Source organism: Salvia hispanica, chromosome 5 (genome assembly GCF_023119035.1).
Source record: "Salvia hispanica cultivar TCC Black 2014 chromosome 5, UniMelb_Shisp_WGS_1.0, whole genome shotgun sequence".
In the NCBI taxonomy this organism is placed as follows: Eukaryota; Viridiplantae; Streptophyta; class Magnoliopsida; order Lamiales; family Lamiaceae; genus Salvia; species Salvia hispanica.
In genome coordinates this window covers 28,306,212-28,324,088 of record NC_062969.1, presented here as the reverse complement: position 1 = coordinate 28,324,088, position 17,877 = coordinate 28,306,212, and the positions used below count along the sequence as shown (strand labels likewise).

The 17,877-nt window shown below is 37.1% G+C and overlaps 2 protein-coding genes across 5 annotated transcripts; both read left to right on the top strand.

Annotated features, from left to right (window-relative positions):
- Positions 1-191: 191 nt before the first annotated feature.
- Positions 192-3,631, top strand: LOC125186420 (phospholipid:diacylglycerol acyltransferase 1-like). Of its 2 annotated transcripts, XM_048082781.1 has the most exons (7): positions 342-481; positions 549-751; positions 1,620-1,842; positions 1,914-2,197; positions 2,275-2,587; positions 2,752-3,011; positions 3,069-3,631. In XM_048082781.1, exons 3-7 carry the CDS (start codon positions 1,642-1,644, stop codon positions 3,565-3,567), a joined length of 1,557 nt encoding a protein of 518 aa, XP_047938738.1. In that variant the 5' UTR covers positions 342-481; positions 549-751; positions 1,620-1,641; the 3' UTR covers positions 3,568-3,631. The 2 variants fall into 2 exon arrangements, with proteins under 2 accessions (XP_047938737.1, XP_047938738.1); XM_048082780.1 differs by having other exon boundaries at positions 192-751.
- A 3,717-nt stretch (positions 3,632-7,348) lies between these two features.
- Positions 7,349-16,182, top strand: LOC125188618 (polyadenylate-binding protein-interacting protein 4-like). 3 transcript variants are annotated; one of them, XM_048085570.1, is made up of 15 exons: positions 7,349-7,468; positions 8,983-9,172; positions 9,244-9,387; positions 9,506-9,639; positions 9,783-9,973; positions 10,271-10,448; positions 10,536-10,772; positions 13,237-13,358; positions 13,470-13,539; positions 13,638-13,671; positions 14,252-14,475; positions 14,577-14,723; positions 15,255-15,299; positions 15,373-15,435; positions 15,770-16,182. In XM_048085570.1, exons 2-15 carry the CDS (start codon positions 9,037-9,039, stop codon positions 15,800-15,802), a joined length of 1,758 nt encoding a protein of 585 aa, XP_047941527.1. In that variant the 5' UTR covers positions 7,349-7,468; positions 8,983-9,036; the 3' UTR covers positions 15,803-16,182. The 3 variants fall into 3 exon arrangements, with proteins under 3 accessions (XP_047941527.1, XP_047941526.1, XP_047941524.1); XM_048085569.1 differs by having other exon boundaries at positions 15,207-15,299; XM_048085567.1 differs by having other exon boundaries at positions 15,204-15,299.
- The last annotated feature ends 1,695 nt before the right edge of the window (positions 16,183-17,877 follow it).

Below are 17,877 nucleotides of genomic sequence, written 5' to 3'. Positions count from 1 at the left end.
AATTTGTCCAAGTGTTGAAAATATAGAGAGGCACAAAATAAAAGTTACTCCTATCAAAGATGAATGGCTGGCATAAACCAAGCAAACAAAATATACAATTTGGTTGGTTGTTATTTATAGTCTCAAAATTCATGTAAAATAAAGAAACGACAACGACAACGACAACAAATGAGCCCATGATTTCATATCGAAAATACTCCATACTTTGAAGAGATCCAAATTCAATTACTACTAAACACATACCACGTCACACAAATTCTCTCTCTCTCTCTCCTCTTCTCTAGCTCCTTCTAGCAACTAGAACAAGTGTCTTGACCAGGATCATGTCGCTGCTGAGGAGGAGGAGAAGGGGCGGGCAGGATCATGAGCCGGGGAAGCCGGCCGACCCGGAGGAGGAGGAGGAGGAGAAGAAGAAGCCGGAGCAGCGGAGAGCGGAGAAGAAGAAGTGGTCTTGCTTGGACAACTGCTGCTGGTTTATTGGGTGCGTGTGCGTTGCGTGGTGGATGCTACTCTTCTTGTATAACTTGATGCCTTCCTCTTTTCCTCAGTATGTTACCGAGGCGATAACGGGACCCCCGCCTGACCCTCCCGGGCTCAAGCTGCGGAAGGAGGGGCTGGCTGCGAAGCATCCCGTGGTTTTTGTGCCCGGGATTGTGACCGCAGGATTGGAGCTGTGGGAGGGGCATCAGTGTGCTCAGGGGCTGTTTCGGAAGAGGCTGTGGGGAGGCACATTTGGTTCTGTTTACAAGAGGTATTGTATTGCTTGGTGCTTCCAATGTGCATGGGAATTTTCACTTTATGTTTTTTGCTACATTATGTGTGTTTTTGGGGCTCAAGTTTGGCATGGTGTGATCACTTGAATGATTTAGTGTGTGTGTGTACTTCTTCTTGAAGTTTTTGGAAGATTGAGATTGGTTGTTTGTCCATGATGGTGTAATGGAATGTGTATTGGAGGATGTTCCAACTGTTATTTGATTTGGTGGAAAAAAATCAATATTTGGTAGGAAATGCTTGACACAAGGAAATTTATCTGTTACTTGCTTTTAGTTCTATAGAAACCTTGTGCTACGAATAGCTACTACTCCCTCTTTTTCCACAGTAGTGGAGGCGTTTCTTTTCTGCATGTGATTTAAGAAAAATTATGTGAGTTAAGTAAAGGAATAATTAATAAAGTAGGAAATAAAAAAGGTAGAGACATTGACTCTATTACTATGGAACGTACCAAAGTGGCAAAATGATTACACTACCATAGATCGGAGGGAGTATAATTTAGGAACCCTTTTCGCTGCTGAAATCTTAAACACAAGTTTGTTTGTGTAACTTTTTTGCTATTCTGTTCTGATTTTGATTTCCATCCTTTTGGAAAAGCAACGTCGTTTCCTTAGCATACTTGTAATGTACATTACATATTTCAAAAACATTCTAGAAATCCTTATTTTGGTAGTCTTTTCATCTAGGGAGGAGGTTTGATTTATATAGTTTTTGGTACAAAATATGCAACATTTATATACATGGCCAATTGGCACATTTTGTAGTAGTGCATCAAATCTAGGCACAGAAATGCTTTTTGTTTGTACATCTTGTATGGACACATGTATTACTGATGGCATAACCTGCAGACCTTTGTGTTGGGAGGAGCACATGTCGTTGGACAATGAGACCGGTTTGGATCCACCTGGTGTGAGGGTCAGGCCTGTGACAGGCCTTGTAGCTGCAGATTACTTTGCACCAGGATACTTCGTGTGGGCGGTTCTAATTGAAAACCTTGCTCAGATTGGATACGAGGAGAAGACCATGTACATGGCCTCATATGATTGGAGACTCTCGTTTCAGAACACAGAGGTATGCGCTTATCCACCTCCCAAGATATGCGCCCTTCATTTTTAACACGAGCTTTGCCTATCTATTTTCAGGTGCGCGACCAGTCACTGAGTCGGATAAAGAGTAACATAGAACTGATGGTTTCCACCAACGGTGGCAACAAGGCCGTCATCATCCCTCATTCGATGGGAGTTTTGTATTTTTTGCACTTTATGAAGTGGGTTGAGGCACCTGCTCCCATGGGGGGAGGGGGTGGGACGGATTGGTGCGCTAAGCATATCAAGGCCGTGATGAACATTGGCGGACCATTATTAGGCGTTCCAAAAGCTGTTTCTGGCCTTTTCTCCGCGGAAGCAAAGGATATTGCGGTTGCTAGGTACTTTTCACTCATGCATATAATTCTAATGCCTTTTGTTTGTAGCTTGAAAATGAAGCTACTGGATTGTGTGCTAGGGCGATAGCACCGGGCGTTTTGGATCAAGATTTGTTTCGTATTCAAACACTGCAGCATCTGATGAAGATGACGAGGACTTGGGACTCAACCATGTCGATGATACCTAAAGGCGGAGACACCATTTGGGGCGATCTTGATTCCTCGCCCGAGGATGACTACTTACCTAGCAAACGGAGGCTAAATGCCACTGAAGAGGCTATAGATGTGAGCTCGGAAACAAAACGAAAACGCAAGCATTATGGACGGATCATATCATTTGGAAAAGACATTGCTGAGGCAGATTCATCTCAGATCAATAGAGTTAATTTTCGGGTTAGATTTTTGATTTATCTCAATGATAATTGCTGAAAACATCTAACAGTTTTCCTTGTTTATGAATTTTGAGTGTTTGGGAATCATAAGAATCAATCATGTTAAGAAATGTAGCAAAGAAACTCGTGTTGCGAAGATCATGAATGACTCGTTTGTTCGTGCAGGGTGCTGTGAAGGGGAGGAACATGGCGAATGACACGTGCATTGATGTATGGACAGAGTACCAAGAGATGGGATTTGGAGGCATCAAAGCTGTTGCTGAGTACAAAGCTTACACTGCTGGAGATCTGGTCGATCTCTTGAGCTTCGTTGCCCCAAAAATGATGGCGCGTGGCAGTGCTCACTTCTCGTATGGGATAGCGGATGATCTGGATGATCCCAAGTATTTGCACTACAAGTATTGGTCGAATCCGTTGGAGACGAGGTAAGGATGTCAATCATCAAATTTGTTGTTACGTATAAAAATGTTGTTTCTTGGCAGGTTGCCTAATGCTCCGGACATGGAGATCTTTGCCATGTATGGAGTTGGCATTCCGACAGAACGAGCCTACATCTACATGGAGGCTCCTTGGGCAGAATGCCACATTCCTTTCCGGATTGACACGTCCGCAAGCGAGGAAGAAGAAGAAGAAGAAGAAGAAGATATGTGCTTGAAGGATGGTGTTTTGAGTGTGGATGGGGACGAGACGGTGCCCGTGTTGAGCGCCGGCTTCATGAGTGCTAAGGGGTGGCGTGGGACAACAAGGTTTAACCCGTCGGGGATGAAGAACTTTGTGAGGGAGTACGAACACGCCCCTCCGGCTAACTTTCTCGAGGGCCGGGGCACGCAGAGTGGCGCCCATGTTGATATCATGGGGAACTTTGCCTTGATTGAGGACATCATGAGGGTCGCGGCCGGTGCCACCGGAGACCAGCTCGGGGGCGATCGTGTCTACTCGGATATATTCGAGTGGTCTCAAAAGATTAAGCTAAAGTTGTAAGTTACTAATGTATATAATGTACTCATTTTACTCATTAATAAGTTGATTATATACACTTTTTTTTTTTCAAAAGTCTAAACAAAATTACACTTTTTACTCATTAATAAGTTTGGTTTAATTGTTTATTTTTGACTAATGTCCTGAAATTAGTTGTTGGATATGCACTGAGCAAATTCTTTTGTTGAAATCTGATCTTAATCTTGGTTATTTGCGCATGCTTGCTTGTCCTAGTCTTCTAACAATTCTTCTGTATTTACCCATTTTTATTGGAAGAAATTTGGTTTGAACCCCATTATGATGTCTCGAATATGTGAATGTTCCTGAGGAGATCTACAATTGTGTTTGCCCAAAATTTGTTCTCATGTAATCTAACTTAATTAACACTAAAAGGATAAGATCTAGACTTAACTTCAAAATTGGTCCCTAAAAAATTGGAGTTTGCTCCTAAGTGCTAAAAATCATATTTTCATGGTATCAATAATGGTAACTATTTTCTTTTCGAAGATGCATATTTTTGTCTGAGAAACTTGTCATAAGTCAAGATGTTATTAGTGAGTTAAGTATTTAAACTAAATAATGATTGGAAAAAATAATATAATGATGAAAAAGTTGACATTTATTAACTTCTTGAATAAGAATTGTGTAAGAAAGTGATAAATAAAATGATATATACACCTTTCATGCCTTCAAGGGCAAAATAGTCAGTTGAAGCATTTCAAATGTGATCTTTAATGTTCAGGTACTTGGAACGTGATTTTTCCTACTTCAAGGATCCAAAAAAGTACATATACCACTTTGAAGTTCACTCTAAGATCTAACCCACGAAAATCTAGATCTAAAGAAAATTGATGGAAGGAAATGAATTGAGAATGTGCGTGAGGTGGAAAATCTGACCAATGAACTTTCACCTAAAAGAAAGATGACAATCCATGGCAAGTTGGCAATCTAACAGGGAGAAAAAACTCTCAAAGAGTCCAAACATTCATCTCAAAACTCATTATAAAATAATCCCAATGAGCTATTTATAGTATATACTAGTTTGATTGAAAAGACGAAATATAAAAAGATACCTGAACAAGAAATGTGGACTTCGTGTCAAAATATGCATGGATAAGAGTTTTTCGTTGTTGTTTGATAGAAAAGAAATTATTTGGATTTGTGTAATTAGAATATTAGATAACAGTGCCTTGACTTATAATTTCCGCAAGATTGAGGCTAGTCATTGTCTTATGTTGGGCTTTGAGTTAAGCTTTACATGTGATATCAAACAATTAGAAATGTCCATATACAATTATCATTCTTGGTATTACTATCTTATCAAACACGTCTATATATGAAATACAAGTGGAAAGAGAAAAACATTGGGCAAAAACTTAGTATAAAATGATCCAAATGAGTTATTTATAATAATGTCTAGATATAGATATTTATATAGTCATTTCCAAGTGTTTGTTATCGTATTTAAGTTACCATCTCGGCCCTTGTTTATCTCCATGGCCCATCCGAGCCCGCAGATTTACCCCCAAAATACTGTGATATGTATCTCACAAATTTGGTCGGATAGCATATCTCACTTAATTTGTTTACCTAGAAAAGAAATAATTTCCCCTTCATATCCTCAATCTTTCTCCAAGTAAATCTGTATCAACTTTTCCTCCAAGTAAATTTGCATTAAAATGAACAAGCAAATCCAAAGTTCATTGCCAACATTTCCATTCGGTGTTCATTCATCACCAAATCTTTCTCTCCTTTTTTTTTAAAAAAAAAATAATAAAATTCTTTGTGAGCTATTCAATTTGTGGCCTTCTTGTTATGATATTACTTTTATTTGTTTCCTTCAATTCAATAAAACCGATGAATTTGTTTGATTTGGAACAACTTTCTTCTCATAGGTTTTTGAAGAGTTCTATTTGTTGCTATAAACCCTATATGTGTGATTACGTACTTTCTTCTCTAGGATTTGTTTAAAGGTTTCTCACAATTGAGGTGAACTCATTATCTTCCTTCCACAAGTGTGCACTGTTCTATTTCTTTGTGCAAATATTAAAGCATTAGTTTTTCAATAATTTGGTTTATCTTGTTTGTTTTTGTATTCATACACCCAACAATCTATTGTGCATAATTCAGGAATATGATGATTGGCATTTAAAAACTTATCATAGTAAATTTTTGTAATTTTGTATATGTTTGCCTTATATCTGTGAGAAGTTAAATCATTTATAAGTAAATTACGGTCCAATATATAGGCGAGTTATTAACGTTTTACATGACACTATTATGGAGCAAGTCGCCGTGAGAAATAAGGAGGGAAAAAAGAGAGTCAAATGTGATATTTTTTTTGTTCCCACCTAGATTGTATTGGAAATAAGATTTAATTAGGTCAATGCAGCATGGAAAATTTAAGAAATAATTGAATTTAATTAGGACAAATTTGTCATTGCATATTTATTTCTGTTTTCGTAACTTTCCTATCAAACAAAGTGGGCTTATTAGAAAAAAAAAATAAATTAACTAGGATATCAAACATGTGTTATTAAAATCATATATTTCCCTAACTTGGTCCTAAATTTTGGTCACTAACTAACCTAAGCATATCCCACATCACTTATCAAACAGGTCCTTATCAAATACAAGTAGATATAGATAAACATTGGACGAAAAATTTAGTATAAAATGATCCAAGCTTGTGGATTTCAAAGGCTCCCACTCAGTTGTCGGGTGGCACCGTCTGATGTTCCTCTATCTTCTGATCTCTCGCCTCGTCCTTGCCTGGCCCTAATCGATCCAAGGCTCTCGGGTTCGGCTATCCCCTTGACATTGAGCAACCAAATTCACATACTTATTTTTCTTTTCTAAAAAGAAATTTTTCTTAAATCCTGATAAGCATACCTATAATGTCGAATAATTCCAAATCAAGCATTATGGCATTGTACATAGGACTATGCTTAGCAATCAAGAACTCTATATGTGAATTGATTAAGTCTTCCCTTTTATTTTGTTGTATAGGTTTTAAAATCACGTCTGAAGCACTTTTTTTTTTAACAAGAGAGGACAGAGCCCTTAAGAAAATACTGCAGCCTATCCAGCTCGAATATATGCAATTCCCAAACTATCGTTCAATAATAAGTTTCGTACCCCAATTGGTGGCTCATCATGCAAATACAAATTTGTATCCCGACAAGAAGACCCACTTGCTAAATAATCTGCAACCGAATTTGCCTCACATATACGTGTTTCACTACCACATACCAGTTTCTATCGCAATAACATTATTGATAAGATTTATATTTGTAAATACAATAGCATTATTGATTATTATAGAAGTTAACGTTAAACCATCTTTTAAAGTAATGATTAAGTTCGAAGTGTACTCATGGTAATGCAAAACCAACATAGTATCCCTTTTTAAACAAATTATTGCTACTTTTAGATTTTTATAATTAATTCAATTTCATAGTACATATTTTGGAAAGAAAAAGAAAGAAAGAATAAAAATAAAGAAAAAAGAAAGGAAAAATGAACTAAAACAAAAGCCACCAAGAATGTAATATAAAATTAAGAGTATTTATTTTTATATAATTTTGGGTATCCTTTATACTAGAAGATTTTAATGACTAATTTTATCTCAGTTCAGAAAATATTCCAGAAATATTTTCTTTAGCTCAGATGGGAAAAGGCAAAACATTTTCGAAAAAACAAAGAAACCCAATTATAATCGGGTCGGGTTAATTAGCACCAAACAAAACCCGCACAATATAATAGGCGATGATTAACTAGATTCAGCTCATCAAGTCTGATTCCGATCCGGCGAAGTATTCCCAATTCTCAGCTTGGAACTACTTCGATCTAACCCTCTCTCTCTCAGATCACACCTTCTCTCGCTCTCTTTCCCCTATCAACTGTGAGCATCTTTCGTCGCCTTCTGCATGCAATTTTTATATATTCATATAATTGTTCGGATCATAGGGTTTTCGAGAATAAATTTTTCTAGGGTTTTTACAATTTTGGCCCCCTTCTTCCCGTACTGGAAGTTCTACTTAGTTGATTGTCTTCCTTTTCTTTTCGCTGCTGAACCTTGGTTAAATGGCGCTTGTGAGTATAATTGCGGTGAACTTGTAATGTATTTTGTTTGTATTTTCTCTCTGTGTTCAACTTGGGCAGCTTGTGTGCTTTTGTTTATTGAATTTCTCTTTCATTTTTTTTTATCATTGGTGTTGGGGTGCTAGAAACTTTTTTTTTTTTTTTTTTTGTTGTTGTTGTTGGTGACTAATGAGTTGGAAGTAACTTAATTCAAGCTCGTGGTGCAGCAGATAGGTGCCCATTTTTTATTAATCCTTTGGTACTAGACTTTCTTGAGGATTCTTTTTGATGATCTGGGTTGTCATCGAACAATTCAAGCTCTTGTAGCGTGTTTTTATGTGTATGTCATTGCCATGCTAGAACAAACTTTAGGAATGTCCACCTGATTGATTAGTGGTAAATTATTGCATCTCTTGGAAAATGCACTTCCCTGAAATCAATGTTAGATCTTTGTTCGACTTTCATGTGGTTACTAAAGGAATGATACTACTGTAAAACTTTTGTGATCTACACGTACATGGATATATTCTGTCTTCTATGTGATCCATTATGTTTATGACAATTATAGTGAGTATTGCTGTCCTCTGGACATTTTTTAAGACCAAAGGTCTCTGGGCCTTAGAATTTGTGTAATTCCTTAGTTCAATTTTGGTACTACTATTAAACTGCAGGGTATCTTGTTACTGTCATTGTGTAATCGAATGCCTTCAAATTACGATGACAGATCCTAGAACCCATGGGTCACCAACAATAATTTAAAGATTGATGTTTGTAGAAGCATTAGGCTAAATTAGGGTACAAGTAAGATGAGTTCACTCCCAAGTCCCAAGAAGCATGTTTTATGCCATCATATGATCACTTATTTAATTATTTTCTCTTTATTTGGATCTTGGATGCTCACAATGTTATTAATTGGATCTTCTGTTATACATGCAGCCATTCTGATCCATCCAAAATTTCAAAAGAATGAGTATCATCCTTATTTTCACGGCCTAGGTTCAGTTTACATTGGAGAATTGAGACATTTTGCTGAACTCGTACTTCTTAGCCCTACACAAATGAACAAGCTCCCCTTGCTTGTAAATTGTAATATATAGTTAATTTATAACCACATAAGCTTTGTTTCAATTTCTATAAGATAGATGATGGATATAGATAGTAATGGACTATTTGTAGCCTTGCTGCTCTAGGGGGATTGATGGTACATGCTCTTAGGCCGTCTGAATTTTTTGTAGGAAATTGTTGGCAGACCTTATGCACTCAGTTTTATTTCATTCTCCTTTATTTTGTTCCTTGTCAGAGACTTTCTATTTGTATGACATGCTACCTTGTCAGCTATTTTCTGAACCAGGGTGAGTCATCTGCCTATTCTCGAGCTCATCATTAAAGATGAATATGCAGCAAGCTGTGCAGTCCAGATCTTCAGCGAATGGATATGGTCGCCGTAAAGTTGAAAAAGATTCTGCAGCTAGGTCTGACAGTAAATTTCATACCGGGAAAGCAAACTATAGCAGGACTAGTTCTGGTAATCATTCTATCCTTTTGGTTTCTATAAGATATATATCTATTTCGAAATTCTAACTCATTTGGTTTTAGGTAAAGGAGGGATACTTGAGTCACCTTCACGCGATAGGTTGATATATTTAACTGCATGTCTCATTGGACACCAAGTGGAAGTCCAGGTGATGGATGGATCTGTGTTTTCTGGAATATTTCATGCAACAAATGCAGAGGATTTCGGTATGTTAGAAAAATGTTTTAGCATGGAAAATACTCTTGCTTAAGGAACCTTTATTTTGAACTATGCATAGTCATTAGAGTGCACTATTTATTAACTAGATGCCTTCCTCTGGTGCAGGAATTGTTCTGAAGATGGCTCACCTGATTAAAGATGGTTCTCAAGGAAAAAAAGATATTTCCGATGCTCTTAGCAATCCTTCTCCAAAGACACTGATTATACCAGCTAACGATCTCATACAAGTGATAGCAAAGGTGTGTTTGTGTTGCCTGTCATAGATGTATCGTTTCTTATATTGTTAATGCCTATTTAGGTTTCTACATAGATGAATGTGATTGGATAGAATGTGTATGTTCAGAAACTGTGATTAAGTGGCTGTTATGTTGGAGTTGAACAGGGAGTGCCTGTAATGAGGGATGGATTATCAAATGAGCTGCAATATGAAAGGCAGCAGGAGCTATTAACAGATTCCTGCATATCACAGTCCCGGCATGTTGACTTGGGTAGAGAATTGGAGCGCTGGATCCCTGATGAAAACAATCCAAGTTACCCTGATCTTGAGAACATATTTGATAGTCCTTGGAAAAGGTTGGAGAATCATATTTATCCTCAGAAATTTTAATTTGGTGATGATAAATAATGACTAGTTATGAATCATATGATAGTGTGTGCAAAATTAAATTTGCTAGTGCTTGTAGCAAATGGTTTTGGCCTCGCATAGTTTTTCATAGTAAGTGATGAATTAGTTGTTACACTAATATCTAATGCTATTGTTTTGACTGTCTGCAAGAATCGTTTTACAATAATAGAAATCCTTGGTTTGGTGCTCAACATCTTTGTAATTGGTGCTGTTTTGATGTTCCAATACCTTTCTTTTCCCATCAGGGGCTGGGATCAATTTGAAGCGAATGCAACTTTATTTGGAGTTAAGAGCACCTTCAACGAGGAACTTTACACAACAAAGCTTGAGAAAGGTCCTCAAATGAGAGAATTGGAGAAAGAAGCTATGCGGATAGCTAGAGAGATTGAGGGTGAGGATACCGGTGATCTTCATTTAGCAGAGGTTAGCTTAAGTTTTGATCACTATCTTTTGGTATTTAGTTTTCCTAGTCGATTTCCTGATTCCTTCATCCTAAATCATTTTCAACAGGAAAGAGGTCGCCAGCTTGATGGAAGTGTAGAACTTGATGAAGAAACACGATTCTCCTCAGTCATTCGGTCAGTTGATGACAGTGGATATGATGAGATCGAAGACATATTACAGGATTCACGAAATGATGAAACATTTGGTGATTCCTTGAGGCCTGTTATTGGCAAACCTCCAATTGACACGTTTCCTGGGAAAGCTAGAGATGGTGCTCAAATGCCATCAAGATTTCCATCCTTGGTAATTTCTCTTTCTAATAGGAAATAGCTTTTCTTCATTGTTATGCCAACTAATTCTATAGAGTTAGACATGTTAGTATCATTTCCTAATTTTATTTGTTTGGCTGACGCATGTTCTTCCAAAACCTTGTGTTGCTTCTTTCTTTAGTTCTTCGTATTGATTGCTGGGATAGAAAGAAGAAACAACCAGCAAGTAATGCCGGATTCATTTTAAAGTTATCCACTGTTTCTTGTATTTCTTGGCCTTGAAATATAATTTTTTCTGTTCAAATAGTGGTTAGCCAATTAAATGTGTGCATAAGTCTGCATTAACAGGGATTGGTGACCTTTAAAAAGCATTTATGAGTTTTGTTATGATATTTTATTACGTACTCCCTCCGTCTGCCATTAGGAGTCCCATTTATGGGCGTCACGGGTTTTAAGAAATGTTATGAAAAGTGGGTGAAAAAAAGTTAGTGGAATAGGGGTCCCACTTGTATATATTAATTTTAAATGAAATGTGAGTGGAATGAGTTAGTGGAAGGTGGGATCCTATTACTCCTACCATTTATGATAAAAGTGAACCGGGACTCCTATTCGCGGACGGACTAAAATGGAAAAACAGGACTCCTATTCGCGGACAGAGGGAGTAATTGGCTAATTTCAGTTAGCTATATCTTAGCTTTTGTTTTGTTCTGTTGATCTCTGTTAAGAATATTAGTAGTGTTAAGTATATTATGTATTCTGTCCCACATCGGAGATGTGACATAGCCTAGCTTAGTCTCTTGTACTATATATATGTGGCCTATGTTGACTAATGATATACACCTACACCTACGACTATTCTCTACTATGTCTATATACGTCTCCGCATATATCTATAATTTACTGTTCTACATGGTATGTTAAGAATATTAGTAGTGTTAAGTATATTATGTATTTTGTCCCACATCGGAGATGTGACATAGCCTAGCTTAGTCTCTTGTACTATATATATGTGGCCTATGTTGACTAATGATATACACCTACACCTACGACTATTCTCTACTATGTCTATATACTTCTCCGCATATATCTATAATTTACTGTTCTACATGGTATCAGAGCGGATTCGAATCCGTCTCTAGAAAATTAGGGTTTAAAGAAATTAGGGTTTCTGCTGCTGCCCGCTCTACTATCCCCACTCTGCTCTTCCGTCACTCTACCTGAATTATTTTTTGTTCTGCTCTACCGCGCTACTCTGCCCAAACTGGGGTTTAGGGTGTTGCTGCTCTACTCTGCCCAAATTTGGGTTTCTACTACTACTCTGCCTTATTGCACAGCTGCTCTTGCTGCTCTACTCTGCCCAATTTGGGTTTCTACTACTACTCTGCCTTACTGCACAGCTGCTCTTCTCTGCCAAAATTAGGGTTTCCGCTACTGCTGCTTTACTTTGTCCAACCGACGCTCTGCCCGAATTAGGGTTACGGCAACTCTGACTGATTAGTTTAGAGTTTGCTCCATGATATTTTATCATGTCTACTACTACTGCCCTGCAGCTGCTACTCTGCTACAGCTGTAACTACTACCCTGCATCCGCCACTTCTGCTACAGTTGCTACTCTACATCTGATACTACTACCTGCATCCGTACCTCTGCTACAGTTGCTGCTTTACGGTTGCTGCTTTACAGTTGCCACTCTGCTACATCTGTTACTACTACCTGCATCCGTACCTCTGCTACAGTTGCTGCTTTACAGTTGCCACTCTGCTACATCTGTTACTACTGCCACTCTGCTACATCTGTTACTACTGCCACTCTGCATCTGCCACTCTGCTACAGTTGCTGCTTTACAGTTGCCACTCTGCTACATCTGTTACTACTACCTGCATCCGTACCTCTGCTACAGTTGCTGCTTTACAGTTGCCACTCTGCTACATCTGTTACTACTACCATGCATCTGCTACTACTGCTCTACAGTTGCTACTCTGCTACAATTGTTACTACTAGCGTGCATCTGCTACTTCTGCCACTCTGCTACAGCTACTTCTACTCTGCCCTGCAGCTCTACTTTTGCTACAGCTGCTACTACTGCATATAGTTGTGACTTCTGCTATAGTTTCAACTACTACTGCTATTGCTGCGGATGTCTACATTAAATTGTTGTGGGAAAACATTTATGAGAACTTTGTACCAAGCTGGACATGATTGATATAGATGTTTCAAGCTTGAGGGGGAGTGTTAAGAATATTAGTAGTGTTAAGTATATTATGTATTCTGTCCCACATCGGAGATGTGACATAGCCTAGCTTAGTCTCTTGTACTATATATATGTGGCCTATGTTGACTAATGATATACACCTACACCTACGACTATTCTCTACTATGTCTATATACTTCTCCGCATATATCTATAATTTACTGTTCTACAATCTCGTTAAATCACGAATTGTTTATTTACAGTGAAAAGTACATGTTTTAGTCACTATCTGCTTTTGTGGCTGTAGGGAGAAGCGCAATCTTCTGTGTCAAGTAGCAGGGATGTGTACCATTCAGGCTCCGAGGATCGTGGCACCCAGATACTGAATGAACAGCTTCCTAAAGAATCCTCTGGAATTTATGCAAGCAGGTTCTGTTTCTGACTTCTCATACCGACTCTGTTGCTAACTTTGAGATGTTAAGCTATCTATCGTATCTAAGAATCTTTCTAAGTGGATAAGTGGAATTAATTTTCATTCAGGGTGCTTGACAACCAATATACTGGACATGCTGAAAGTAGTAGTGTTAAGGATGATAAAGATAAGCCAGTGGTCAGTGTTTTTATACTGCTCTGAAGTTGTCTCCTATTTTTGTGACTGTTGAGACTTGAGAGTAAATGGTATCTTACAACCAGTTCTTTTTCCTGCAGTCGCTTGATCGAGGTGGATCATCAAAGACCGATGGTATGTAAAATGTCTTACTAATCCTGATTATATTTGTTCTGCATAGTTTTTCTTTGTTTGTCAAAAATAGTTATCTGGAGATTATCATTTACTCAGTTCTCTTTGCTCAATTTGAAAGTAAGGGGCCAATAAATAAATGTTCTCTTTCCTTTGCTTGGCGTGGAAGAGTTTTTCTTATTCGTCCATCATTTTCTGGTTTGTTCTGAGAGGATTTACCTTGGCTTTATACACGACACATAGAACTGTCCTTGTGTTTTAAACTTTTAATGAAGAAAAATCCTTGCCGTGCCCATGTGCTACATGGAATAATGGAATGAAACAGGATAACGTCCTCTAGGGTTCACTAGATTATGAAATATGGTTTTATTTTTCCCTCATTATTTTCTTCCCTTAATTTATGGCAACATAGAATACATTTTCCTTGTTCTGTTGTGGTAATAATGTCCTATGTTACATTCGGCTTTAACATCAATTGTTATGTTCAAAGACTCAGATTCATTGCTGAGATTTAAAAAAGGTTGCGCTGCTAACGCTGTCTTGTCTCCAAATACTATATCTTTTGATCCATCACGTGTATCAGCCGAAGGAGATGAGAAGGCGAGCTCTAGTAATGAGCTATCGGAGGGTGCATTGCCTCCCAAAACGCAAGGGGCAGCACATTTTGTTGCCCGGCCCAATAGTTCTGCATCATCAACTTCTGATCGTGGAGGTGCTGCTTCAACTTCTGCCAGCCGAGGATTGTCATCTAGTTCATCTGTTGGTTCGTTGTCATCGGAGAAGTCATCTCTGAATCCATATGCAAAGGTGGGATGAGTGACAATGGAGATCCTCTTTTGTAATATTTAGTTATACTCGTGCTCTGCAATTATGCTGATTATCTTCTTGCTCCACTTATTGTTTGGTAGGAATTTAAGTTAAATCCGAATGCAAAGAGTTTCACCCCATCTCAGTCGTCTATGAGGCCTTCTTCCCCAGTTGCTGATGGTCCCTTCTACTATCCAGCTAATGTGGCACCAATGACTCAGATGCATGGAATGCCTGTGAATATTGGGGTGAGTATGAAATTTTCCAGTGCTTGTTGGTTTAATCATACTCTGCCAATGTTGCACCTTCTTCTACAACTTGAACAGTGTGATTCTGTTCCTCTGCAGTCTGCATGTTGTTTAAAGCAGTGTATATTGTCGCTGTAGTATCTGGATTCATAGATGCTAATGTAACCAATCAATAAAAAAAGCAGTTGTAGAAGTTGCAATTCTTATTGGGTATTCGTCCCACAAAGAAAGAAAAGAAAGAAAGAAAGAAAGAAACAAAGAGAGAGAGAGAATGAAAAGAAAGAACAAGCAATTAAAGTTGTGACAAATGCATTTGTCATTTTTCTTATTTGCTCAGATAGGTTGTAAAATCAATTATTTACAATTACAGCTATTAATTGAAAAATAAATATTCTTAATCCATAAAGCACCTTGCTTGTGCTGCATGAATTATTACTACTATTGCTTGTGTTTTAGTTTTACGGTGGTTATGTGCTTTAGCAGATTGGACCTTCTTTTGCTACACATCAGCCTATTATGTTCAATCCACAGGCTGCACCACTGCCACAGCCATACTATCATCCAAACGGACCTCAGGTTTGTTATAAATTGTTGTCCTAATCTGCCTTCCGTCTAGGTACTGCCGACGTCTAACCCTAATCTGATGCAGTATGGGCAGCAGATGATGATTGGACAACATCGGCCAGTCTTGTACATGCCAACGTATCCAGCAGTAAGACTTTTATTATCTTTTTCATACTATTGCTCTTTTATCTGTGTGGTATTTCCTTGCATCAATATGCTTTGTCAGTTGCTGTTTATGTTTTACTGTTTATTCTTTTCCGTTGAATTATTTGAATCATGAAGCTGCTAGAAAAAGGAAATGGTGCATCATGAGCGCTGAAGAAAAAAAAAATTCAACCATTTCCATTTTGTGAAACCGTACTTGCACATTTATGCATACATGATAAGTTTGTTTTTCATATCTTCATCGCCCTTCTGTGTCTAGGGTTAGCACATGCCTGACTTTTAGTTGCTGTTTTTGTTCCTTCAAAATATTTGTGCAGGAAATGCCTTACAACAAGGGGAGGGAATTTTGATGAAGGCTAGTAGTCGAACCATATTATGTGTTTCTGTTTATGTTTACAACAACAGGCTGCTCTGAAAGGATTTTTCCGACAAGGCTCAGCAGCTGAAAAAAATCTGCTCAGCTCTGGAGACCGTAAGGAGATTTGTGGTCTTAACATATATTCACAAGTCAGTACATCATTACTAGTAACATTGAGTATCTTTATGTTCAAGCATGGAGTACTATACCCTTTTCTTTTTCTTTTTCTTTTTCTTTTTCTTTTTTTCCCTTCTCTTTTCCGTCCTTTTTCCTCTTCACCCTGTTGTGATTTTAGTCTTCCCTTGTTGAATTATATTGTGATTATAAACTAATTTTTTATTGTGGTTTGTAAATAAAACACTCCACTCTTCATTCCCCCTCCCCCCTTTTTATTCGGGTTAGCTGTTCATGTTGTGTCGTGTCTGGTTGCTTTCTCTTGTATGATAAACTAGTTGTCTTTTTATTGTTGATTAATCCCCAATTAGAGTTTGTTAATTTTTCATAGCCAGGCTGACCTTTGACATAAGGTGAAATGATGCTTAGTTTCACTTTTTGGGGCTTCAGACAACAAGGCAATATCAAACCATGCAATTATTTACTGCATTTTTAGCCGAGTTATGTACGCAATATAGTTAAGGGTAAATTTCTAAGAAAATCATACACAGTGGTTAAATTTCGGTTTGTGCTGTATCTTTCTTAAAGTTGGTATTTTTTCTAAATTATCTCATTATGAAAAATTCAAGCCATTTATGACTCAATGTACAGTACTCACTCTTTCCCTTAATAATTGTCAATTTTGGTTTTGGCACGTGTTTTAAGAAATGTAAAGGAAAGTAAGTGGAAAAAGTTAATGAAATATGAGTCTTATTTTTATATATTATTTTTATAATAAAATATGAAATATGAATGAAATGAGTTAGTAGGATGTGATGCTTACTGTCATTTATTGTAAAAAGTGAGTGAATAATTAATAATGGTGTGGACGAAAATGGCAAACAGTGGATAATTAATAGGGGACAAAGGAAGTATATAATTGTTCACATTTTTCCACCAAAGAATGCCATTTTCTTAATGAATATAAAACATTGTTTAATTCATTGATCATAATGGCTAAGTGTGATTTTTTTCCTTCCAAATCAAGTGCAATTTCACCTAAAAATCATCGTGGGATATGATGATTTTGATTGAATTCAAATTTTATAGTTTTTCTAGCTGATTTTTATAGTTCGGGCTAAATCAAAATTTGACCAAACTTCATGATTTTTATACTACCTCCGTCCCACTCAAGATGTCCACAATCTTGAGTGACTTGGAGTTTTAGGAAAAATTATTTTGTAAAGTAGAGAGGGGAAAGGTAATCGATCGTTCTAATGAGGAGAGATGAGAGATGAATTTATTTCCAAATATGGAAAGTGGACATCTTAATTGGGACAAACAAAAAAGGAAATGTGGACATCTTGAGTGAGACGGAGGGAGTAGCAAATTGTCCTAAAATTAAATGTCTTTAGTTTAAAATTCATTTCAATTCTTGTAGATCATTTTGTGTTTGGAAAACCCTACTTGAAATAGCATCGTGCGCTATATGCAATGGCTTATGTCATTTTCATTTTCATTATTCATATGTTTGCTTTTCTCATGACTGATGATCACATGAGTAATCTAAATACCATTCTTCTAATTCACTAAAATAATTCTTGTTTTTGTTTCAAAAATAAACCACGTAATTTTCTTGGAACCATGTCTAATTATTTAATTCACAATTTTATTGAGTCAACTCACTTGCGATTTGATGTTCATAGAAATTCTTGTCATTGTCACCTTCAAAAGAGGAAGCGCTTCATTATTTCAACTTAATTGAATAATGGATCACTTTAAATTGAATTCTTTTCAATTATTTTTTTAATTTTTTTTATATACTTAGATAAAAATGGATCTGTAATATTCGGTCCTATAATTTTTGTTTAGATATGCACTTTGTATAACTTAAACCAAAAAATATTATTTAATTTTGAACTCGAATTATTTCAACATTGATCATACCATCTACAGAATTGAGTAGGTTCTATA